Source organism: Abramis brama, assembly GCF_963993115.1.
Source record: "Abramis brama genome assembly, chromosome: 6".
NCBI lineage: Eukaryota > Metazoa > Chordata > Actinopteri > Cypriniformes > Leuciscidae > Abramis > Abramis brama.
In genome coordinates this window covers 44,016,252-44,043,946 of record NC_139968.1, presented here as the reverse complement: position 1 = coordinate 44,043,946, position 27,695 = coordinate 44,016,252, and the positions used below count along the sequence as shown (strand labels likewise).

At 36.2% G+C, this 27,695-nt stretch overlaps 2 protein-coding genes across 4 annotated transcripts in view; one reads left to right on the top strand and one right to left on the bottom strand.

The window, feature by feature from the left end:
• Nucleotides 1–981: 981 nt before the first annotated feature.
• LOC311084704 (GRAM domain-containing protein 2A) lies at nucleotides 982–20,219 on the bottom strand. 3 transcript variants are annotated; one of them, XM_084116905.1, is made up of 13 exons: nucleotides 19,817–20,219; nucleotides 8,941–9,090; nucleotides 8,731–8,791; nucleotides 8,570–8,642; nucleotides 8,153–8,256; nucleotides 7,695–7,793; nucleotides 6,582–6,653; nucleotides 6,313–6,384; nucleotides 5,809–5,905; nucleotides 5,560–5,628; nucleotides 5,372–5,471; nucleotides 2,606–2,713; nucleotides 982–2,516 (listed from the first exon to the last, which is right to left on the bottom strand). In XM_084116905.1, exons 1-13 carry the CDS (start codon nucleotides 19,906–19,908, stop codon nucleotides 2,501–2,503), a joined length of 1,113 nt encoding a protein of 370 aa, XP_083973031.1. In that variant the 5' UTR covers nucleotides 19,909–20,219; the 3' UTR covers nucleotides 982–2,500. The 3 variants fall into 3 exon arrangements, with proteins under 3 accessions (XP_083973031.1, XP_083973033.1, XP_083973032.1); XM_084116907.1 differs by lacking the exon at nucleotides 19,817–20,219 and adding an exon at nucleotides 14,474–14,716; XM_084116906.1 differs by lacking the exon at nucleotides 19,817–20,219 and adding an exon at nucleotides 9,391–9,575.
• Nucleotides 20,220–23,706: 3,487 nt separating this feature from the next.
• Nucleotides 23,707–27,695, top strand: part of gipc3 (GIPC PDZ domain containing family, member 3) — a 9,455-nt gene continuing 5,466 nt past the window's right edge. The window contains exons 1-3 of the mRNA XM_084116796.1: nucleotides 23,707–24,057; nucleotides 25,788–25,973; nucleotides 26,883–27,063. Of these exons, the coding sequence (XP_083972922.1) occupies nucleotides 23,773–24,057; nucleotides 25,788–25,973; nucleotides 26,883–27,063 (652 nt within the window). The 5' untranslated portion in view covers nucleotides 23,707–23,772. The remainder of the gene's footprint in view (nucleotides 24,058–25,787; nucleotides 25,974–26,882; nucleotides 27,064–27,695) is intronic.

The window sequence follows — 27,695 nt, the reverse complement described above, 5'->3', positions numbered from 1 at the left end:
AATAAATTCATGACACTTTTTTTTTCAAAATGCAATTAATCCATTGAATCAATATAAAAGTTATTTTTTATCATACTGAAACTGTTGAAATCAGCCATCGCTAAGAAATATCTCCTGAACTTTTTTGACGGCGATCAGCTCACAAAAACTGATTTTGCACGGGCACTTTGCACTGATCCCTGAATCGACGCGCTTATTCATTTGTGGATGTAAACTGAATCTGTAAGTCAGCTATGCTGTTTACTTCTGAATATTATATTTCATTCTGGTGCGCTTAAAGTTATCGCTACTGTGTAACGATAGCCTATGCTATTCACCAACTAAACATATCCTATTCAATGCGTTCACAGTCTCTTTCACGGGCATCATTTGTAGTGGCTTATTCACAAGCTGTTTCCTCAAGCATAGCGTTTTCTCGGAGTTCACTGTGTGCTTTCTACCATGCACAAATAAAAATGTCACTGAACTTTTGCTGTGTAATTGTAACAATGAGCACTCAAACACACCAAACCAACAATTACTAAAAACACACACAAAAACTGATTTTGCATGGCATTTTGCACTAGCACTTAGAAGGTTGTGGTATTCATAAACACTCCGCTACACTGTTTACTTCTGAATATTATAGTTTATTCACAGCCATCATTTGTAGTAACCTAGCCTGCTCCCTGAATTCAATGCGTTCACAGTCTCTTTCACGGGCACCAAACCAACAATTACTAAAAACACACACAAAAACTGATTTTGCACGGGCATTTTGCACTAGTTAACATGAATGCATCATGAACGAACATGAATCAATGATGAACAACAGTATAAAGCAGCATTAATTCATACAACTAATGTAAATGTCTACTGCTTTTAAAGTCTGAAAAACTGGGTGATTATCCATTCCTGCAACATCCTGACTGTCCCATAAACACATTCCACTGATAACAGTTTATTTTTAGACTGCAATCAATAAACAGTGGTGACACGGGATTTCCTTAGCACTTGATTTATTCAAACAATGCCAAAGCCAGTCTCACAGAGACTACTTTGAATTACACACAATGCAATAAATAGACCAAAAAACAAGATGTTTACCAACATATTGATACAAAAACAATACAATAGTGCAATATAAACAAGTTATGAAAGTTGGGATTCTTGCATTGTGGTTATTGGACAGTCGTTGAGGGGACTTTGAGGTTGCGATGCCCCGGCGACGAGTTGAAATGCTGTGCAAATCCATTTCCTTTTGTTTACATGGATCAGTTCAACTGGGGACTCTCCATTTTGAAGGAAAACTGCAGGGAAAAACACTCTCCCTAGAGTTTATGTTTGAAGGAGCGACGTGCGTTTACATCACCCACGTGTGAAACTCTCGACGAGTTTGTGAGTGTTCGTTCCAAACGCCTGAAGGATCTCCCACGATGCATTGCGAGTTAGTCCCAGCCCTGAGTGAGAGGTTCTTAGCACCGTCTAATACCCCAGAACGAATATATAGCGCCCCCTTCAGGATGGGAGAGAGTCTCCACACTATAAAGTGCACTCCAACAGCAATCTCTTGAACATATTGCAACATATTTATAAGAACACATACACGCACGCACACAAAAATCATGCATATTTTGGACCGTTTTCGTCAAGTATCATGATTCGAGTCCTGAACGGAAATGCTCTTTTTGGGTTTGCGCAAACATGCGAGCACTTGTTTTTTTTTAGCCGTAATTTGGACAATCCGGTTTAGATGCGTCAAACGTCACAATACAATAATCTTTTTTTTTTTTTTTTTTTTTTTTAAATCGTTCGGATTACGAAGAGACCTACGTTTCGGAATCACTTCGTCTCCGTAAGGTATAAAAAGACGAAACAAACAAAAGAAAGGCATTTAATACCTGATGTGAGTTTTTTTTTCTGTGCATAGACTGTACATACAGTAATAGTAAGGGTTCGATTTTCTTTTTTTATATCATCGTTAAATCAAAATTTGGTTTAATAATCGCAAACTCCTTGTACGAAGAAAAAAAAAAAAAGTAGAAAAATGGACATCTAGAGGAAGAATGAAGCCGGAAAAAGATGAAACCGTCGCAGAACGAGATTAAGGAAACAAGCAATCAAAGATTTCGGGAGGAAAACGGACGGCATTTTTTTTTGATGGTTCGTAAAACATTTCAAATGAAATGATAACAGATGAAATGCTTCCCCACAGAAGAACCTGCTGACACTCCTTCAAGACAAACCGGTTGTCTTTGGCTGTTTAGGGCGAGTCGCTGATGGAAACTCCTATGAAAACACGCCAGCGGTTTGTGAAATCCAACAGCTTCCCATTTGGTTCTTTACTTAGCAGAGTTTGATTCTGGGTGCAAATAAAGGTCCTTCCCAGCATTCCCTGCAGGCATTTATATTTACTTGGCAGAGAGTTTGGTTCTGGGTGCAAATAAAGGTCCTTCCCAGCATTCTCTGCGGGCGTTTTTTGGTGTTCGTTCCACAGTTCAGATGAAAGTGCACGGACTCTTTATGTTTCTTTGTACCTGAAAGCACAAACAAAACCTGATTATCTGATTGGTCTGGTTTCACACAGTCAAGAACATCATCAAACGTGTGTGAAAGGAGCATTTACCCGCTTTGAACAGTGAATTCGGGAAGGGCTCCGAGAGACGTCAGCTGCTCTTCTAAGGCCACGATACGCAGGCCGATATAGCCAGAGGACAACAGGAGAAGAAACACCCTGAAGGACACACAACACGTCACTTCTCACACACTAAAATATATAAAATAATATAGATTTTATATAATAATATTTATATTTTATATTATAATATAATATTTTAGGAAATATTTGTATATTTTACAATGTGTTTTTAGGAAATATTTAATAAATATTGTTTTGGAAAATATTGTTATAAATATTTTACCATGTGTTTTTAGGAAATATTTAATAAATATTGTTTTAGAAAATATTGTTATAATATTTTACATAGTGTTTTTAGGAAATATTTAATGTTATTTTAGGAAATATTTGTATAATATTTTACAAAGTGTTTTTAGGAAATATTTTAATTATTATTTAAGGAAATATTTGTATAAATATTGTTTTAGGAAATATTTGTATAAATATTTTACAAAGTGTTTTTAGGAAATATTTAATTATTGTTTTAGGAAATATTTGTATAAATATTTTACAAAGTGTTTTTAGGAAATATTTTAAATATTTTAGGAAATATTTCTATAAATATTGTTTTAGAAAATATTTTATGAATATTTTACAAGTGTTTTTAGGAAATATTTAATTATTGTTTTAGGAAATATTTGTATAAATATTTTACAAAGTGTTTTTAGGAAATATTTTAAATATTTTAGGAAATATTTCTATAAATATTGTTTTAGAAAATATTTTATGAATATTTTACAAGTGTTTTTAGGAAATATTTAATAAATATTATTTTAGGAAATTTATATAAACATTTAACAGTGTTTTTAGAATTTATTATTATTATTATTATTATTATTGTAGGAAATATTTATATAAATATTTAACAGTGTTTTTAGAAAAATATTTTATTATTATTATTATTATTATTATTATTATTATTATTATTATAGGAAATATTTATATAAATATTTAAAGTGTTTTTAGAAAAATATTTTATTATTATTATTATTATTATTATTATTATTATTATTTTAGGAAATATTTATATAAATATTTAACAAAGTGTTTTTAGAAAAATATTTGTATAAAATGCCAACAGGAGAAGAAACACCCTGCCGGACACCGAAACACGTCACTTTTCACGCACTAAAAGAACCTTAACCAACCCTGAGGGCGTCTCAAGCTTAAACCACATTCCTGCGCATCAGCAAGACGAGACTCGCGCGCCCAGAAACCACGTATATTCAGGCTGCTTATGATGATGCGTCACGCTATTATCTCGGGTAATATGATTGAACGCGTCGGATGCTACAATACAGGCATTTCGGACTGGAATGATGCTGTTGACAATTAGATTAAAAATGTTTAACGCAAGTAATAAAACAGTACAAATATTTGAGGTATATTGTCCTTGCAGTTTTTCCATTAAATGAACAGATTTGATGGAAATTCATTTTTATTTAAATACAAATTAAAACAATGCACCAAAACAGCAAAAGTAACCGCAATTTGTATAATATTTTTAGTACATATTTTAAATATTTATATTTTTATAAATTAGTTTTTTGGAAATGCAGTATACATTTTCTTAATTTGGTAAATATTTGTATAACAATTTGATAATCTTTTATAAATACTGACTTAATAATAATAATAATAATAATAATAATAATATTATTATTATATATATATATTTTTTTACAAATACTTGTATAAATGTTTTCATAAATTATTTTTAGGAAATAGTTATTTTCTAAATAGTTATATTTTCCAAGTTATTTTTATTTAATTTTGTATGAATCTATATTTAGTACATTTCTAAATACTTTATACATAATTTTTAATAAATATTTCTATAACTATTTTATTAATTAGTTTTAAGAAATATTGTATAAATGTTCCAAATTATTTAGTGTATATGTTTAGTATATCATTTTATAAATTTTGTAAATATATTTTCTTTAAGGAAATATTGTCTAAATTATTTAGTAAACATTTGTATAACTTTTTAAAAATTATCTGTATGTTTACATTTTTTTTTAAATTATTTGTAGGAAATATTTCTATAAATATTTTATATTTTTGTAAGGAAACATCTGTAAAAATATTTTCTAAATTATTTTATTAAATATAGTATGAATGCAAATTCTTTAGTAAATATTTGCAACGATTTTGTTAATAATTTTGAGGAAATATTTACAATTTTGTTAATTTTGAGGAAATATTTATATGAATCATTTACTTAACTGCTAATAATACATTTTCTACAGTATCTAAATATTTGTATAACTTTTTTTAAATTACTTATATAAATATATATTTTTTTAAATAGATCAAATACTTGTTACGTGTGTGTGTGTGTGTGTGTGTGTGTGTGTGTGTGTGTGTGTGTGTGTGTGTATATATATATATATATATATATTATGCTTGTATAAATACTTTACAAATTATTTGTAGGAAATATTTGTGTGAATAACTTTGTAAATATTTCTATAGCTATTTTATAAATACATTTTCTAAATTTATTAGATATTTGATATTTATATTTATAAATGTACTTTTTTTGGAAATACTTATTTATAATTTGTAAAAATATTTATACATTTTATTTACAATTTTAAATATCTGTATGACTTTTCTAATTTATTTGTTTAAAATATTGTAAGAGTTTAAATTCTTCAGTAAATATTTGCTAAATGTTAGTGTGAATGTTCCTCTGGTGTTTGGACTCACAGGATCAGGTATATGAGGAGGATTGTGTTGAGGTTGCTGACTTCTCTCTGGATCAGGAGCGATCGAGCTCGGTCCGTCACAGTCCAAACCCACGAACTTCCTGTGGGGACAGGAAGTAGAATCTCCGTCAGCCAATCAAACACAACATGATGAAGTCATAAACTCACGAGCTCATCCCGAGGCCGTACCCGTGTTCTCGCCGTCCTGAACCGGTTCTGAGATCCTCACAGTCGGGTTCGGTCCAGCAGCAGGACTTTCTGAAGCACACCAGATAGATAGAGGAGATTAGATTACAATTAGATAGATAGAGATAGATAGAATATAAAATGTTCAAAATAATAATGATTGCTTATTTGGAGGGCCACTAATGACGCCTGATTTGGATATTTCTGTCTGGATTAAATGGTAAACCCGTCCTGATGTTGTTCTGAACAAACCTTGAGTGAGTCTGGAGACGAGAAGCTCTGGTTGAGGACACACACGTTCTCCGTTCACATCCAAAGAGTCGTCCAGACTCGACTGACTCGAGTTCAGCTGCCGAAACACACACACACACTCAATACTCATACTGATATACACACTGAACAAAGGGCTTGAGGAAATATTTAATAAATATTGTTTTAGGAAATATTTGTATAAATATTTTACAAAATTTTTTAGGAAATATTTAATTATTATTTTAGGAAATATATATTTTTTATTTTTAGAAAATATTATTATAAATATTTTACAGAGTGTTTTTAGGAAATATTTAATAATTATTATTTTAGAAAATATTTGTATAAATATTTTACAAAGTGTTTTTTTAGGAAATATTTAATTATTATTTTAGGAAATTATTATTATTATTTTTTTTGAAAATATTATTATAAATATTTTACAAAGTATTTTTAGGAAATATGTAATAATTATTGTTTTAGGAAATATTAGTGGTCTCTCACCACGAGTTTGGGCGTGTGGTCGAAGCTGTTCTCGGCGGAGGAGAAGAGAGGGCTGCTGTTGGCACTGCCGTCCTGAAGAACCAGAGATATGATGAGCACAGGAAACATGTGACCAGTGACATCATCATCATCAAACACTCACCCCCCCTTTTCCTTGTCTTTTCTGATTAGTTATAAACCCCTGTCTTTTCTCATTATTTGTTCTGCATTGTGACGGTTTCCTTCTTTGTTTATATAATGTTGTCATTAATAATAATATAATCTCTCACCTCCAGCTGAGGACAGACGGAGCGCAGGAGTTTGTAACAGCTTTCTCTGTTCCTCAGAGACACGAACAGATACTGCAACACAAACATTAAGCATTTCACGCGCATGTACATAAAAAGAAGATCAGAATGAATGAAGGAATGTCCGTTTCATATTTCACTCCAAAATAATAATTAAAAAGAGAATTCATGTGATGTATCGGGACATTTGACTTTTGCATTTTTGTGAAATTCCTATTATTTCCAATGATAAATTCTGAGCTTTTATAAAGTTCATGTTAATGATTTTTTTTACATTTTGTTCGGTTTAACCCTGTGTGTTCGTGCATGATCCGGTTTAACCCTGTGTGTTCGGTCATGATCCAGTTTAACCCCGTGTGTTCGTGCATGATCCGGTTTAACCCCGTGTGTTCGTGCATGATCTGGTTTAACCCCGTGTGTGTTCGTGCATGATCTGGTTTAACCCCGTGTGTTTGTGCATGATCTGGTTTAACCCCCGTGTGTTTGTGCATGATCTGGTTTAACCCCCGTGTGTTTGTGCATGATCTGGTTTAACCCCCGTGTGTTTGTGCATGATCTGGTTTAACCCCCGTGTGTTTGTGCATGATCTGGTTTAACCCCGTGTGTTCGTGCATGATCCGGTTTAACCCCGTGTGTTTGTGCATGATCCGGTTTAACCCCGTGTGTTTGTGCATGATTTGGTTTAACCCTGTGTGTTTGTGCATGTTCTGGTTTAACCCCGTGTGTTCGGTCATGATCCGGTTTAACCCCGTGTGTTTGTGCATGATCTGGTTTAACCCTGTGTGTTCGGTCATGATCCGGTTTAACCCCGTGTGTTCGTGCATGTTCTGGTTTAACCCCGTGTGTTCGGTCATGATCCGGTTTAACCCCGTGTGTTTGTGCATGATCTGGTTTAACCCTGTGTGTGATCTGGTTTAACCCCGTGTGTTCGGTCATGATCCGGTTTAACCCCGTGTGTTCGTGCATGATCTGGTTTAACCCCGTGTGTTCGGTCATGATCCGGTTTAACCCCGTGTGTTCGTGCATGATCTGGTTTAACCCCGTGTGTTCGGTCATGATCCGGTTTAACCCCGTGTGTGCGGGACAGAAACTGACCTTCTCTCCGTCAGCGGTGCGAACCGAAATGGCGTTGGGAACGAGCAGCGCAGTGTTCTGCTTCTTCAGGACAATCACACTGGAGACTGGGATGACCACCTGACACACACACACACGATCAAGCCACTGTTAGACTGCGTTTATCCTTTTTTATTACTTGTTGATTCAAACTCTGAATTAACATGCACCAATACTACATTTTTCTAAATGTCATAATCATTTGTTAAACAAGTATTCATTACCTCAATGAGCTCATTGTTTCTGCATTGCTTTAATTAATATTTTTTTTTGCTAAGTGTGATTTTGTATATGTACATTTCTGAAATGCATAACTTAGTCACCTCTGATAACAGATCACTCTGAATTGTAATATGGACTCATGCATTTTCTGTAAAGCTGCTTTGAAACGATGTGTATTGTGAAAAGCGCTATACAAATAAATGTGAATTGAATATTACCTTAGTGTCCTTGAGCAGCACAGAGGAGAAGAAGCACATGTTGCTGTCGGTGATGTACAGACGCCCATGGTAAGGCACTTCTTTCTGCAGCGCACAGATGTAGGCTGGAGAGAGAGAGAGAGAGAGAGAGAGAGAGAGAGAGAGAGAGAGAGAGAGAGAGAGAGAGAGAGAAAAGGAGAGAAAAGGAGAGAAAAAAGACGTGAAATAGCATCTTAGAAACGCAAAAACTTGTTTAAAAAAAATAATAATAATTGTTTATTTAATAAAAAATAAACAATAGAGGTTATCCCTCTTTTTCTTTCCTTTCCTTTCCAAAAAAAAAAAAAAAACTTCACTCATGCATAAATCTGAAGACAGCCATCAGGGTCAACATCGCAATATCGACCGGCTCAATGAAAACACATTCCTATTCCTCACCATGGAGCAAGTCCTCGCTTTCTGGGATTTCCGGGAAGAGTTTGTGGAATGTTTTGTTGTGCTTTATGAAACTCTGAGGAAAATGAGAGGAAACGGGTGTTTAGAATCGGTTTCATTTACAACACAAAAGTGTCGAGAAGAGCGATGAAATGTTGTCTTACACTTCTGGAGTTCAGGCTTTCACTTCTCTCCAACGGCCTGTCCACATCAAGAGTGTGAGACCTGACAACACAACATTATTACATATATAACAGGACTTATGCTTACATTTTATACAAACTTAGTTTTTTCAAAGAAATGTAAATATCATATACATGTATAGCAGGAATATATGCTATATATATATAGTTTTTTTGTCGTGTGTGTTGTACCTGTGCGGGGCCGGCCGGCTCAGGCTCTTGTCCTGCTGCTGAATCTCGAGCTGGTTTTCCTCCAAGCTGAACGCTTTCCGGCTTCCCAGTTTAGTTTTCGTCCTCCCCTTCTTCACCTTCCCGGGGATCGTCCCAGCGTCCACCGAGTAACTGTGAAAACATCGGAAAACCAGCGTCAACCTCATGACGATCCATCCGTGTGACGCTCCCTTCGCTCTGTTCAAACCTCACACACTAATCTGCCTTTACGGGAACTTATAAAACACGACAGATGGCCAATAGAAGCCGTTTAATACGGTCAATACCAGGAACAAACGTGGTGAGATCACTCAAACAGCTCCGCTTTATGAGTTTCTGTCAGTGTAATGGTTAAACAGAGGCAGAGTAAACACACTAGAGCCACAGTTTGACCTCTAGAACAGATCAAACCCAAGTCCAACTCTTCCATACCTGTACAGATGAACTCCATGTCTGCGGGCTAACCGCAAACTCAGAGATCTTTGCATCCTTAAACGTGAGAAAGCAACACAAATCTGGCCTCAAGCCATAACACTGGAGCAATAAACCAACCCCGCGTCTCGACGAGAAGTGAACCTGAACACAGCTCTTCAACGGGAGCCGCTCAACTTCCCTGTATGCAAATGAGCGTGGGCGGGGCTTATGACATCAGATGGTGTGAGTCGATGTAATGAAACACCTGCATGTGGAAACACGTCTAGAAATGCACTTCAGATCGAGAGAGAAGCGAAAGCACACGGGAGGGAAAGTCAAATCTGTTTATTTCAGGAAGAGATCTTTATTTTCTTTTAGTGGAAGGAAATATCTGGTCATCTCAACATGGGAAGATCTCAGAGTAAAACATGATACACACCGGCGTTTTGCCAGATGAGAAGTTTATCTATGCATCATCTTTTCACATCTTTTATAACCATTTTCATTTTCCTTGCCTTTATTTTGTGATTATTTTAATTCATTTCTACGTAAAGCACTTTGAATTATCATAGTGTATGAAATGTGCTGTTTAAATAAACTTTTTACCACTATTGGACTATGAATACCTGCTTTATACGAACGCCCCAGTCTTTCCACCGTTTATCATATCGCTTTCCGTTTCATTCCTGGTTATAGTCATCAAGCACATCACTGCACTTTATATGATAAAGCCGAGTTGCAATCTGCCTCCACTCGAAGAACTTTTGGTTGGTATTGTTGTATCTATAAGTCTTATTCGTGGTCTTATTTGTCTCTCTGCGTTTCTGATACAAATTGTTCGCTACAATCTTCGTTCTAATGATTCGTTATATCTTAAAGTTCCTCGGGTTCGAACAGAGCTAGGGGAAAAAGGCTTTATATATAATGATTGGAATAATTTACAAAACATCTAAAAGCGGACTCGAGTCTCGATTACTAAACGAGTTTAAGTTACTTTAACAGATTATGTGCTTCATTCTTTGGTAAATTGCTGTTGTGATCCTTGATTATGTTTTTGATGTGTATTTGTATGTCTATGTTTTTATTAGTTCTGTTATTTGTAGCCTATGTCTATGCATTTTTTATTATTATTATTTTGTCCCCCGTTTTTTCTCACTTAGTTTTGATTTATTTGATGTATTATGTGTAGTTGTGAGTATTTGGATGTATGTGTTAAGTGTGTTATATGTGAAGCACCATGACAGTTTAAACTAATTTCCCCATTAGGATAAATATAGAAAAAAATCTAAAAAAAAGAAGAAACAAAAAGAATGAAAGAATGATTGAAATTCTATAAAGCCGCAGGAAATAAAACTCGAAAGTACAACCACAAACATCTAGCTTAAAACATCCAATTTGGTGCCTACATGTAAAGCACAGTGCCTGTAAACCACAAGATTGACCCTGGATCACGTCACCAGTCACGAGTCGCACGGGTATATCTGTGGCAATAGCCAACAATACATTGTATGGGTCAAAATTATCGATTTTTCTTTTATGCCAAAAATCATTAGGATATTAAGATCATGTTCCATGAAGATATTTAGTAAATTTCCTACCGTAAATATATAAAACATGTGTTTCTGTGAGTGAACGCAGCACTATCGCCAACATAAATGCACAACTTTAAAGGAGATTTTCTCAATGTTTAGATTTTTTTGCACCCTCAGATTCCAGATTTTCAATAGTTGTTTCTCAACCAAATATTATCCTATCCTAACAAACCACACATCACTGGAAAGCTTATTTATTCAGATGTCAGAAGATGTATAAATCTCAATTTCAAAACATTGACCCTTGTTTAGTGGTCCAGGGTCACATAATCAAAACAGCATTCTTATTCTTTTCCAGCATTCACATTAATGACTCCAGGACAAAGGTGTAGCGTGCTGGGATATATAGGCTAAAAGACATCATGTGATGTATAATAACAGCACTGAGGCACGCGAGCTACGCATCAGCTTCTGCCTACACTGGGCGTAACGACGACTAATCACTTTCAAAGATGAAGGAAACATTCCTGAGTTCATCTGCAGGGGAAAACTCACGACACACAAGGAAACAAGTATTTTAAGACTGGCTATGATTAGCTGACGCATTTTGGAGAATTCAGCCAACTTTCGTTTGGTTGTTTTTGTCTTGAAACCTTCGGATATTAAAGCAAACCCACACATCTGGTGCACAAACACATTCAAAACAAGATTCGAGCCTAAAAAGTTGACGGTACAAAGAGCCACAGATGAGACATGTTGACTAATGTTAATCGCTAAAGACATTTCTAAGGCGTATCAACATATGCAGATGTAGGAACACCAGGAAATAACACACATATATCATTGATTGTCTTTTAAATCAAGCAGCAATTATATCATTTTGTTTAATTACGAGACTTTAAGACTTTTGTTCTGACCTAAAACAGAACATCTTTACGAGGAAGTGAACGGAATTACAAACAACAAACTAGTTGGATGAAACTTGAGATTTAAACATAAAAATAAAATAAAAAAGTTAAAACTACAATAATAAAACTAAAATGAGCAAGTTTTTGACAGACTGCACGAAATTCGCATCTGTACGAGGACGTGAACGCAATTAAAAACGACGAACTTAAACACAAAACTTGAGGTTTAAAAGGTCTTAGAACAAAACAACAACAACATTACATGTAAAAAATACTATATAACAAAACTTGGATACAAAACATAAATGTCCGTTTCACACTTTTGGGGGAAAATTCACATCGCGACAGAAATGCGTTTAAGAAATTAAAACAAGTATTGCAAAACTGTTTAAAACACCTAGTGACGGTCAGATCACATTTGCATTACAAGTTTTTTTTACCCAAATCCTGGGTAGAGCCAATTTCTTTGGCTATTTGTTCAGTGTTTGTGTAGTTTTTGTGTTACCCAGCGGCTGGGTCAGACGTAACGACCCAGGGGTTGAGTTATTTACCGCGGGCTTTTCGCGACCTCAGAACAGTGCAGCGACGTCAAACTGATGCATGTCTTCTGCAAAATACAGGTTTGTGTACATTTTTTGTATCTATAAATACGTTATTGTTCTGTATATCGTTTCATCTTATACAAAGCAACATACTGGGGCGATGTGAGTCACGTCAATCTTTTCACGTGATGGAAGCGCCTGATGCCTTGCATAACATTTTATGATTTTATTCAAAAATATACAGTAGCTTATATAAATACATATGTCAAAATATGTTCTCAGAACCGTACACTGATTGTTTATGGACGGGTTATTGAGTCAGTCAGAGCATATTTCGGCTACGAGTGAAACGCAGGTATTTTATAGTTTATAAAATATACTATACTGTAAAATATGATTGAAAATAAAGGAATTATCATGCAAGCCAGTGGTTGTATCGAGTATTTTTAGTCAATCCGTAGACATTAATTCATGTATGAAGTAAACAAAAAAGAAAAGAAAAAGAAAAAAAAAGCTAGTATTATAGTAAAAATTAATCTACTATGCTGGGTTAAATGGTTAGCCTACACTTTATTTGGTTACACTTTATTTTACAGTGTTCTTGTTACAGTGTAATTATATATTTAAGTTCTGAGTAATATTAAGCAACTACATGTACTTACTATAGGGTTAGGGTAGGATTAGGGTTTGGTTGAGGGCTATTTGCATGTAATTATGCATAATTTACTATGGTAAGTACATGTAACATGTAACAAAGACATTGTAAAATAAACTGTTACCCTTTATTTTAAGGTGTCATTGTTACAGTGTAATTATATATTTAAGTTCTGAGTAATTTTAAGCAACTACATGTACTTTCTATAGGGTTAGGGTTTGTTTGAGGGTTATTTGCAAGTAATTATGCATAATTTACTGTTATTTCTATGGTAAGTACATGTAACATTATGTAACAAAGACATTGTAAAATAAAGCGTTACCGCTTAAAAATCAACCCATTTTCCTGGGTTAAATAAACAACCCAATTTGCTGGGTAAAATGAACCTAACATGTGTTCTGTCCTATATTTACCCAGCCCGTGTGTTGAAAACACCACATTCACCCAGTGTTTCTTAGTGCGTAGTTGCCCAGAACTCAAACCACATGGCTAAACCCTCAAACACATCTCTTATAGTTCACTTTCCAGAACACAAGCTGTAATTTCAGTCAAGAGAGAATTTCCCAGCCAAATCTGTGAGGCGTTTCTTGCACGTCTGAGGTCGAGTTGTGTATTCGGGCCAAATGGAGGCATTCAGGGAATCTACCGCCCCGGTGTGGACGTTTACAAGAAACACAAGTAGAAACAGAAAGAAAGTCTTTTGTACATGAAAACATTTGTCATCTGTTTGCCAAGCATTATATAATTTAAACACCCTGATCAAACAGTACGGTTTGACATTTGGAAAATGGACTTTTTAATAGGTATCATTGACATTTTAACAATACTAAAGGATCTAGAGATCCTATTTGCACACTTAAATGGTTTACACATGTATTAACTCCATTACGCTGTGCTTGCATTACATTATCTCATGTACAGCGAGCCTCGGCAACTTCCATTTAGCCTCAAGACAAGCAGTGATTGAAAACGAAGACAATGAGCATCAAATATCCCCTGCTGATTCATTCAAATGCTGAAGATAAAGAGCAAACGCGCCTTTCTCGATGGATATCTCATCTGGTTTGAACTAGCACCAAACAGTGGCATGAGAAGCTTCATAAACATGCCAAACAAGGAAATGTGTTAAAGTTCAAGGCCTGTTCCCAGCAATAAACTTGCATCAGGCTTCCCTTTGTGCTGAGAATGAAAGTACAGTCTTTGGAAATTACGAAAAACGAAATTACTTTATGAATAAAGACGGAATTTGATTCCCATGAACTAGTGAATGCGTTTCTAGTTCAAAAGTAGCAGCAACAATACAGGCCTATTCCCATAAGCAACAAAACCAGTTGTTCAGAATCAATCCACTAGAAACAACAAATCAAACCCCCCAAACAAGTCGGATCAATGACGTATTCCCAGCTGCTTCCCACACCAATCACGGCTATATATCCCAGAGGCCGCGTTACAATCGTCTCCTACCTTCTCAAATCCTCACACACAACCATGCGACTCGAGTCCTTCTCGCTGTCCATCGCCACGTCTTCCCAGCTCTTTCCTGACTGACTGTCACCCAGTTGCTGAGCAGTGAGGTCTAAAGGTTTGCTTTACAGCTGATCCGTTACACAAGCACAGCTCGATCAGGCCTTCGGGATAAAAACTGAGATAATGAAGCACAAGGAAGTTAAAGTTGTAGCCGAGGGAGGGCTAAAGCAATCCTCCGCCGGCCCACTCCGCTCACCAGCTGGGGTTTCCTTGGAAACCAGTGGAGGAGTGGGTGATGGTGGCACCCCATAATAGTCCATTTAAATACCATTGAAAGAATGCAAACTACTGAAGACATCCAAACAAAAGGCCCACCTATTGTCTTTGAGATGGGGTGGACGGTCAACAAACCCATGGGACACCTAAAGAAAGACCTCCACAACGCCAGGCCACTCTGTGCAAAGATCGGACCAATATTGGAAGCAAATTGTATATTAGAAAGAACATTTTTCTTTTCCAAGGTTTTAGTATGAACTGAACGGGTTTATGACTGAACCTGAATATGCTTTCCTACTAGGGCTGTAACAATATATCGCAATACCAAAATGCAACAATATGTGGGACGATACACCTATCGATATATACCATCACGATACTTGGGTGCCGATACGATTTTTTTTACACTAGACCATGGGGAAAAGTTAAATCATACACTTATACAGACTGTACATGATGTATAAGATGAGTCATATTTACAAAAGACTTATTTCAGAAGCATTATACACTACTACATTCTCAAATTATTCAATAACAAATCTCTTTTTTTACAGTCACTTGTCGCCACTCAGTGGCGAAACAATGTAATCCATAAATGCGTTATTTTAAGCACCAAGTTTTTATCAAAAGCTGATTTACTCTTTTTTGATCGCTATCATAGACATCAGTGTTTATATCTGAACTTTAATCTTTTATCCCAGTACTTCTATGATAATTTGAACTATTGTATCACAGAAATAATGATACTATGAGGAAAAGACTGCAGTTTCATGACGACTCTCTCAGCACCAACACAGATCTGAACGTTGCGATATGATTTTATCAAAGGTTAATAGACAGACGAAATGAAAGATCGTGTGGGTGTTTGAATGGAGATCACAGTCTTTTAAAGATGAACTGTGCAGCTCTACTGTCTTATCTCTCTCTCAGCGTATGAGTTAACGCTGTGCGTCATGCGCGAGCCTCGCGGGGGCTTTTCAGAGCGTTCAGTCTCACGACGCTTTCACTCGTCCACTTATATTACGTCACTCAACACTCAAAGATAACGACACATTTCATCCTCTGCTGGAACAAAAGTGGATAACTTCTGTCAACCTCATCTATAAGCAAGGACAAAAATAAAGCAATTTAATTTGAATTAATAGTGATTCTATAATAAAAAAAACTACTATATAATGTTGAATATAATGTATAATAATGCAATGGGGGAATATTTCTGGGTTCTGATTATGCCGAATGCCAGTAAAAGGGGTCCTACATTATTTTAAATACATCTAGTCAGTGCACAAGCATGTTCATCTAAAATAATTCTGTGTTTTCAGCTTCAGAATCATGAATATTGTTATTCTGGTGTCTCTATTGTCCTGTGCTTTGAGTTTCAGCACCAAGTTCAAGTCTATTCATTCACACACACACAATGTAATAACAAATTTAGCATTTTAATCAACAGTAAAAAAATAATTGTTAACCTTTTTACCTTATGTCTTGGAGTACTGCGATAATATCGTATCATGATATGTATCGAATCGTGACATGAGGGTATCGTTACACCCCTATTTCTACCAGGTTCTGATTTTGAGTGCAAAAAAGCTATTAGAATTAAATTATCAATTCCAAATCTACAAAATTGCTAAATCATACATGGGAGAAAAACATAACTGGTAACCAGACACAGCATAAAAGTTAATCAACAACCAAGATTTCTGTTTTCTGTTAAAAGTTTAACTTTTCTCAAGGGGCGCCAACTAAAACATAATACACAGTTAAAACACACTAGGAATCAAGAGTTGACAAAAGTCATGCTTGTACACTGGTAATTCAGACTTTTAAGAGGTGGGCCACAACAAGATCCAATTCAATTAGCATTTTCTCCATCTGACCCCTGACCTCCTTGTGCCACGACAAACCAAATCATTATGAATCATCCCTGGCCAAATGTACATTACACAAGCTTTCAACGCTCATGTCTGACAATGAAAACGCATTAGCTCATTGGTGAATCATTGAAGATCCTTGTCCAGGCCATAAAAACAGAGTCTTCAAGTCTTTGTCTCAAGTTCTGCACTTCTCAGCACTCCTCAGTGCATTCTGTACTTTGGTTAATAAAACAAGACGCCATGTTCTAACGGGAGAAGATTAAGAGAGTGTTTTTTGGAGCACACTAGTATCAGCATAACATGATATTGAGAATATCAGGTCAGTTTTCATTACATAAGCAGATCTTCATGCTCTGAAAGACACGAGGGTACTAGATCACCATTGGTGGATTGAAGGGAGGAACTGTCGACTGAATGCGATTCAAGTTTGCTGCCAAGAAGCCAACATGTAAATCAAGAGTTTGAATTGTGCCAGCGTTGCACACCAGGAAAACCATAGATCATTTTCAAGTTGAGCAAGTCATGTATTTCCCTGCTGACAAAATGAATGGACTAGAGCGGAAACAGAGAATATGGTCAAACCACATATAAAGAATTGAAGGTCGGTGTGATAAATGATCTGAGTGGGTGTGTGCAGAGAAACGGTTAGGCCTATGTGTTAACCACATTATGAGCTATACCATATAGGCAATCATCAACAAGAAGTCCTATACCTCTAAAAAAAACAAATCTAAACATAGAAACTACAAGAAGAGGGTGGAGATACATAGCACAAATGAAGCTTCCAAACTACACTAGGATTTGGTCTCAAGAATCAAGATTACCCAACGAAAACAAGGGCACTTGGCATGTTAAACTCTAAGCGAGACTCTTAAAAACTGGTGTAATCTTGAAACCAGAGTTAATGACTACAAACAAAGGCATAGGATGAGGATTGTGCCTTGACATCCATCGAGCCACATGGTCCGATCAGAGCCAACACCAATCCCTGTCTGCAAACAACAGCTTGCCACTTGTGGAAGGGGGCCAACCCTTCAACACAGAAGACATTTGTGCAAGTCATGTGATTTGAATGCATCAGTCTCACTTCCTCAGTGTAACTGTTCTAAACAGAAAGAGGTCTTTCTTTCCACGGACCAATCCAGTCCAAAAGAAGACTGGAAAATCCACCCGAGAATCACATGAAACTGAACATATCTTGTTCTTTTAACACAATTACGTTTGGGGAAATGCAAATCTTCAGTAGAGGTCAAGGTCATTAACATGTCATGGGTTATTTTAAGTGGATTTCACCAATTCAGGGCGAAATCGAGACTTTGTTTGACTTTTGGAGGCAACATGTTAAAGAATCAAGAATTTTGCTGGGAAATTATGTATTTAATGGAAAGATTAAAATCTGGAAGCCACGTGTTGCTTCAAGCTTCTAAAGAAGAAATCTAAAATTAACAAAGCGATCTTGTTGAGATTACTCATGGGGAAATAACTAACTTGAATGACCTCAACTCTATCAAAATAAAGTTAGCAGTTTCTTGTGTTAGGCCGAGTTTGCAAAGAAGTTGTGCAAGACCACAATTATAGCTTTATGTCCTTTAGTGGTTATCTATGTGAATGATAAGCGGTCAAGGAATTGTGGGCCCATAGTTTTCTTTACAAGGACCGGAGAAGCCAACACAATTCCAGTGGGAAGCAAAATTAGACCAGACAACCTTCCCACACCTGGAACAAGCTTTCGGGCTAAAAATAGAGCAACGACAGATAACATGTGTTGGACCACCAATACAATGGAGGGCCCATGAGATCATCTGGAGAAACGCTTATCAATCTAAACCACTTATGAGGCATTGTGATGTAATGACGGCATTTAGCGCATGCCGTAATTCGATTATGACACATTCCTGCTCCAACCACCATTGAAGACAAAACAGTTTGGCCAAGAAAGAGGTCAATTCGCATTTAAATTGCCCAAGTGAATGGAAATCTCACGCCTTGATGAAGGTTACGAATTTAGAGCATCATTGTGATGATGGTTTGTTTATGTCACAATCACAGATGAGGGTAACGTGCAGGATCACACTATACAGGTATAAGAATATATCTGGACTGATTTGGCGTAATATAGGCTAAGGTATATTTTCCATCCAATGACTGAATGGAACTCGAGTCATAAATAACTCAGCGATTGGAAAATGTGAGGCAGGGAAATCAGCTCTAGTCTAAAACTAGCTCAGTAATACCTGTACATTAGCATGAGGGATGTGATCCATTTACAATACCGGCTTAACAACTCTAATACCAACACAGACACATGAGTACGCATAAAAGGCAGATATTACATTATGCCGCAAGGCTAGTGTTTAGGCGTTTGGAGGTTTACAAGGTGGATGACAAGCTATACACAGTGTTTTATACACACCATGATAATATACATAGTGGCATGTCCAAAAACATACTGGCAAAAACTATGGTATTATTATGGTGCATATGAAAACCATGATGAAATAAAAACTATGGTATTATTACGGTGCATATGAAAACCATGATGAAATAAAAACATGGTATTATTAAGAGTAACAAAAATGTACTTTGGCAGTACAGCAGTGATTGCATTAAATAACACCATGGTAATTCAATTTTTGAAATAGTATTGAATGTAGGCTACTTTAAAATAGGAAGTACAACCATGGTAAATATAAAAACAACACATTGGCACTTTTTGTAAGGGATGTAAACACCATGATTTAAATAAGAAAATACCATGGTATTAACACCTAACGTCATCACTGTACCATGGTAGAACCACAGTAAAGGGAATGCAATAAAACAATAATGTATGGAAATTTTATGTGTAAAACAAGTTAGTGCGAAAAATGATACGCACATAATTATACTATACAGACACATGGAGTAGCAATTAAATGGTCTCTAATCTAGATTTGAATAAGATAGCCTAATTCAGTCATCAGGAAGCAATAATGTCATCACACACACACACACACACACACACACGGTGGATTGTGACTATAAAACAACATCCTTCTGACCTATATAACTGCAAAACGTACACATCACATAATCTGATCATAGCAAACACACTAAGACCTTATAGTTATAATATAAACACAACATTAACATATTTAAATGCGCTGCGCATATTAAAGGATGTCGACAGCTGATAACGGTCACTCACCTCTCCTTCATTAAATGCTTGATTCGCGATATGGCGCTCTCGTCGATCTTTCTCAGAAATGTTTTCAATCTCTCCCTCTTGTTTTCCAGCATTCTTCCTCTACACAAACCGACACACGCCGACAAAAACACGCCGTTTAACGAGGATGCGATGATCCGGTTTCTCTCCGGCGTCCCATGAGCGCGGCCTGATTAACAAAATGAGACAAAATCGGACCAAGTGCTGGTGGCCAATCAGCGCGCATCTGATCAGTCACGCCGCCCAATCACGACGCGGCACTCGAGTTTGGACTCCTCCCATGCCCTTTTATGGACAGGACGCGTGTTCGCATGCAACGTGGTGGTAGGGGGCGGAAGTCTGGGTGGGGAACTAATGTGAATGGTTGGTTATACACTGTGCGTCTGTTTTACTGACTGACTGGGCTTGTGTTTTTACATGTTTTCATACGGTCATGAGCTTCAACACATTATGTGTGTCTAAATAATCACTAGAGGTGGATTTGAGAATAAATAGACTAAAAATAGAATGAATAGGCTACATTAACAGGTTGCATATAAATTGGTCTATGTGACACTTGTGGGTTTATGTAGAATATAGTGAATATCTGTCTATCTATCTATCTATCTATCTATCTATCTATCTATCTATCTATCTATCTATCTATCTATCTATCTGTCTGTCTGTCTGTCTGTCTGTCTGTCTGTCTATCTATCTATCTATCTATCTATCTATCTGTCTGTCTGTCTGTCTATCTATCTATCTATCTATCTATCATCTGTTTTTCATAAGAATGGCATGAAACACTGCTTCATTATCTGGTAATCACATCGTGCTCTTCTGCACAAAAATTCCATTTCAACACAATTTTTCCTCAGATCACACCATTGCTTTTGATCACATGACTGTGTCACATGACATCTCATGACCTGCATACGCCCTTTTATGCATAAAACATAGCGGGTGCAGAGTGTGTGTCAGTGTGTGCAGTCAGTGTATGGTGGAGTCGACTGTGGCTCGGGTTACACTCAAACTGAACCAACAACAGGACATATATCAGGTCATCTGACCTCTGGACGTTCCTCATGGAGACATCTGTCATTTAAAGGGACAGTTCACCCAAAAATGAAAATTAGCCCATGATTTACATTCTCTTCTTTCAGACGAATACAATCAGAGTTATATTAAAAAATGTCCTGGCTCTTCCAAGCTTTATCATGGCAGTGAATGGCTGTTTCTGTTTTGAAGTCCATAAAAGTGCATCTGTCCATCATAAAAGTGCATCTATCCATCATAAAAGTGCATCTGTCCATCATAAAAGTGCATCTATCCATCATAAAAGTGCATCTGTCCATCATAAAAGTGCATCTATCCATCATAAAAGTGCATCTATCCATCACAAAAGTGCATCTGTCCATCATAAAAGTGCATCTATCCATCATAAAAGTGCATCTATCCATCATCATCAAGTGTTACTCTTGTGGCGTAAGTTGACTTGCGTACAGCCGTCTGACGGAAGCCAGTTATTTTTGTCAATAAAGTTTTAAATATGGATATTTTTCTTACACAAATGCATCACTTCACTTCAGAAGGCCTTTATTAACCCCCTGGAGCCTGTGGAGCACTTTTATGATGGATAGATGCACTTTTATGATGATAGATGCACTTTTATGATGATAGATGCACTTTTATGATGGATAGATGCACTTTTATGATGGATAGATGCACTTTTATGACGATAGATGTACTTTTATGATGGACAGATGCACTTTTATGATGGACAGATGCACTTTTATCATGGATAGATGTACTTTTATGATGGACGGATGCACTTTTATGATGGACAGATGCACTTTTATGATGGACAGATGGATAGATGCACTTTTATGACGATAGATGCACTTTTATCATGAATAGATGCACTTTTATGATGGATAAGATGCACTTTTATGATGGACAGATGCACTTTTATGATGGACAGATGCACTTTTATGATGATAGATGCACTTTTATGATGGACAGATGCACTTTTATGATGATAGATGCACTTTTATGATGGACAGATGCACTTTTATGATGGATAGATGCACTTTTATGATGGATAGATGCACTTTTATGACGATAGATGCACTTTTATCATGAACAGATGCACTTTTATGATGGACAGATGCACTTTTATGATGGACAGATGGATAGATGCACTTTTATGACGATAGATGCACTTTTATCATGAATAGATGCACTTTTATGATGGACAGATGCACTTTTATGATGGACAGATGCACTTTTATCATGGACAGATGCACTTTTATGATGGATAGATGCACTTTTATGACGATAGATGCACTTTTATGATGGACAGATGCACTTTTATGATGGATAGATGCACTTTTATGATGGACAGATGCACTTTTATGATGGACAGATGCACTTTTATCATGGACAGATGCACTTTTATGATGGATAGATGCACTTTTATGACGATAGATGCACTTTTATGATGGACAGATGCACTTTTATGATGGATAGATGCACTTTTATGATGGACAGATGCACTTTTATGATGGATAGATGCACTTTTATGATGGACAGATGCACTTTTATGATGGACAGATGCACTTTTATGATGGATAGATGCACTTTTATGATGGACAGATGCACTTTTATGATGGACAGATGGATAGATGCACTTTTATGACGATAGATGCACTTTTATCATGAATAGATGCACTTTTATGATGGACAGATGCACTTTTATGATGGACAGATGCACTTTTATCATGAATAGATGCACTTTTATGATGGATAGATGCACTTTTATGACGATAGATGCACTTTTATGATGGACAGATGCACTTTTATGATGGATAGATGCACTTTTATGATGGATAGATGCACTTTTATGATGGATAGATGCACTTTTATGGACTTCAAAACATAAACAGCTATTCACTGCCATTTTAAAGCTTAGAAGACTTGAGGGTGAGTAAATCATGGGGTAATGTACATTTTTGGGTGAACTATCCCTTTAATGAGCTCAGTTTGTTCAGCATAATTGTGATGTTGCAAACGCTCATTGGTTTTTGTCCAACATTGGCTTTAAAGTTTTGGATTTTAAGACTTATTTCTTGCTACACAGCTTTAGGCGAAAAAAGAGGCCAGACATAATATCATCAGTGCAGAAAAGACACTAAAATATATTCTCGAGTTACTTTCTCACCGGAATGAATTGCTTGAGCTGAAATATTCCTCGGTCGTAAGATGAATCCACATCTGCTAAATATTTACATTCTCTGAAGAGCGTGTGTGAACAGACCTTTGGCAGCTGTCACCTCCGCAATGCTAACGTGTTGTTTAGCACATAGATAAAACATTTCTGCTTGCTCGGATGTTCTGAATAGTTTGTAGGTACTTGGTTACTGGTTATTAAAGTTAAATCTATCTATCTATCTGTCTGTCTGTCTGTCTGTCTGTCTGTCTATCTATCTATCTATCTATCTATCTATCTATTTATCTATCTATCTATCTATCTGTCTGTCTATCATTCTGTCGGCTTAAAGGGATCGTTCACCCAAAATTTTAGTAAACTTTTAGTTCACCCATTTCAGAGCTTTGAAAGAACGTCAAAGCAGAATTTATTTTATTTTGGGATGAATTACGCCTTCATTGAAACAACCAGCCGATTCCCCCCCGCAGCCCAAACACACGAGCGCTGGCTCTCCGGAGTGTGTGGTGTGAGCATCGGCCCTGTCGCCAGCACACGGACAGATGGTCTCCAGATGGTCGCGTCGCTTCACTTCAGGTGTTCGTCCTGCTCTCCAGTGTCACACACAAGATCTCCAGCTCAAGTGGTGTTGGGTTTCCTCTGAGCAGGGCCCGAAACCGCTCACCTGTGCAGCGTTGCCTGGCTACCCTCATCTTTAATTTAACACGCCAGACACATACAGACGCTCCTCACCATGCAGCAGGACTCGGAGAACACGACGAGCGACCGCGAGCCCATGCAGAACGGAGAGGCCATGAGTCCCGATGCACAGGACTCCAAAGCTTCAGCGGAGGACGAGGAGAGCCAGAGAACCGTCCCGTCGGCCCCACCGCTGGAGTCCACTCCCTGCCCGAGGCCCAAACTGGTGTTTCACACGCAGCTGGCGCACGGATCCCCGACGGGACGCATTCACGGGTTCACCAACGTGAGGGAGCTTTACGCCAAGATCGCAGAGGTCTTCAACATCTCTGCCTCGGAGGTACCGCGAGTCTTACTGTCATTTCAGACTCACCAAAGTGTCTTTTTCGTGTAAACAAAAAAAGGGCGAAATTCATTTTTTTTCTTGAGATCTCAGTTGGAGTTTGCTCTTAAGGTTGTAAACGTCTTGTTTTTACATATAGGCGGTTGAAACTTGCTATAAAATATATTGCCATTCCATTAGTTATCTTGATCAAAATGGCTTTTAAAAGTGTAAAATGTATTTTTTTTTTTTACATTTTGGTTAAAAAAATTGCAAAAATAATTTTCTATAAGCCAGAGGCTAGTAAAAGAAAAACAATGAGGAATTAATAAACAAACAAACAAACAAATAATGTTACGAGTTTTTGTATTTTGCTAGTGGCTAATATATTTTTAAAAATATAAATAAATAAATATTTTCTTATATTGCTATTAGCTAGTAATAAATAAATATGTTTTAACTTTACACTGCATAGCAAAAGTTACAAAAATAATAATAAAAAATGCTCATTAAAGTGTCTTTTCGTGTCAAAGGACAAAATTCTCAGTTGGAGTTTGCTCTTAAGGTTGTAAACTCTTATTTACATGTGGTTGAAACTTGCTATAAAATATATTGCCAGTCCATTACTTATCTTGATCATTATAGCTATTAAAAATGGAAAATGGAAAAAAAAATTTGGTTACAAAAATAATTTCCTTTATGCCAGTGGCTAGTAAATGAAAAACAATTAGGAATAAATAAATAAACAAACAAATAAACAATGTTACAAGTTTTCATATTTTGCTAGTAAATTAAATAAATAAATAAATATTTTTATATTTGACAAGTGGCTAGTAATAAATAAATGTTTTAACGTTGCACTGCTTAGCAAAAGTAAAAACTAAAATAAATGGATATATTAAAAAATGCCAAAATACTCAAATTGTGCTCATTCACTTCCATTCCAGATATTTCCATTCCATCCTTATGCCTATCAAAAAAATAAAAAACATTAAACAAACTAAACAAACATGTCATGTAAAAACACACATATTTCATATTGTGTATATTCACACATATTTTCTAATATAATGGTTTTAGTATTATTCACATAAACCGATCAGTTTGAAAAATGGGCAGCATGATCTAATACATAAAAGTTATGTTAAGTTATGAGAAGGAAATCTAAAAGAAATGGCCCCTGCTTATTTATCACCAGATCTTACATAAGCCAGTTTACTTTTATTGTGAAAATCACAAGAGCGTCATGGAAAATGTCCTTCAAGAACCTGTTATCAAAACATTTCAGCGAGAGGTCAAGGCTAGTAAAGTGAGTTATTATCTCAAACAAACAAACATTCAGTTTGAGTCGAAAGTTTAGCATGAAGAAAGACTTATCTGGTCATGTAAGCGTTCACTATAAAACAAACATGTATGCGTAACTCACATTTCTACATGCGAAAAGCTAAAATTATGTAATATCATTAGTTTTGCGGCACATTTTAAGACTAGTACAAACATAAAAAAGGATTTAAATGAAAACTAACAAGGAGACACTCACTGCCAGATTAGCTAGCAAACTGGATTAGCATATGAACTAGCATAGTTAAAAGTTGTAATAGGACTACAGATCATGTTTTAATCAACGTTCATCAATGCTAACTACATATTTGACTCCCTAAAACTCAATACTAGTAATATTCTAGATGGGTTACAATGAAAAGTACGCCTAAATCTCCTGTCATTGTCTGTTTCCCCACCCAACAAAGATCCTATTCTGCACGCTAAACTCCCATAAAGTGGACATGCAGAAGCTGCTGGGCGGTCAGATCGGACTGGAGGACTTCATCTTCGCGCATGTGAGAGGAGAAACTAAAGAGGTGGAGGTCATTAAAACAGAAGACGCCCTCGGACTGACCATCACTGACAACGGCGCGGGATATGCCTTCATTAAAGTGGGTGTTAGTGATCACGTGACCCATGGAACGTTCTAATAAAAAAACGTTATGTAATGTTTAAGTAGGCCTATACACAAACACAACACGTTCTGGCAAAAAGTTATCTTAAAAGTTATTAACAAACGCTATTCTAGCAATAGAACGTTCGTTCAGAGTTATTTGACGTTCTCAGAACGTTTGTTGGCAGGTTTTGAAATTAACCGGCCAGGGTAAAATCAACTGTGGCGGGAAACGCTGTCAAATCACGAGCCAATTTGGCGTGTTACTTATTATGTTTACTCACTTCATGGGGAAGTTCGTGTACGGCAAATCTGCGCAGATTTAGCGCGAATACTCGTAAATCATCATGATATATTAAATACAGCGTAGGCTATTGCATCTGATCATATTTGGCTTACTTGAACACAAACGTCACTACACAACAAATAACGGAGATTAAAGATTAAAAAGCATTTGGTTAACAGAAAAAAACATTGTTATTTTCCAACATCCTACATTTTTCTGATGTTCTTTGTCCTGCATTGATCTGTCCACATAAAACACATTTTTTTTGTTGAAAAAGATGTGGATGAAAGAGGAAGAGGGGAGATGCTGGATGACAGGATTTTGTTTGAATAAGAAATGAATATGATATCCAAATTATATATATAGATTAACTACGTCACAGTTAATCTGGTTTATTTCTTTTCTTCTTCTTTTTTGGCTAGTAGAAGTTCTGAATGGCCGGTAACTTTAAGTTTAGTAGCCAAATTGTCCGTTGAGTGAAAAAGTTCATTTCAAACGCTGGTTCCATGGAACGTTTTTTGAATTCCGGTTTATACTTTAAAAGAAAGTCTCAGAACGCTCAGAGAACATATTTTACATGTTGATGATGGACATTATATAAGGGTAAATCTTTTCTTTTAGAGGATAAAGGAAGACAGCACCATTGACAGGATAAAAACGGTGTGTGTTGGCGATCACATCGAGGCCGTGAATGACCAGAGCATTGTGGGATGTCGACATTATGAAGTGGCCAAGATGCTGAAGGAACAAACCAGAGGAACGCCGTTCACCCTGCGCCTGGTGGAGCCCAAGAAAGCGTTCGGTGAGTCCGAATATTAATATCTCATATCATAAACGCTGTCAGCAAGCAAATCTGACAACTAACTGCTTGTTTCTTAAAACGAGAATACACATGATTTCAAATGGATTGGTTGTCATCTATTGCTGGTTGTGTTTATGTAGTATGAACCATGTAGGCAAAACACGCTAGACCTTTTATATAATAGTACAGCGCCATCGTGTGGTCAGACTATGAATAACACGCTTCTGTTTGGAAATGTCTTATTTAAATATCTTTTACTGCTAACTTTGTTCATTATAATTTAAAATGAATAATTATAAATGTATTTATTTTAAAATATGTACATATGTAAACAATATATTTTTAAATCTTAAGTAGCCTACGAATTAATTTATTTTTTGTATGCTCATGAATACAAATATGTTATTTAGGAGGATAAATGAGTAGCAAGGCTATATTCATATTTATTTAAAAAGTACACACACACACACACACACACACACACACACAATTTTTATTAAAATTAAAAAGATACCTTACATTGAAGAGTACAGCGCCATCATGCGGTCAAACAATGGAAAAGGTAATTAAATAAATTAGTTTAAAAATATTTTACATAATGTTTTATTTAGGACATAATTTAATATAATTTA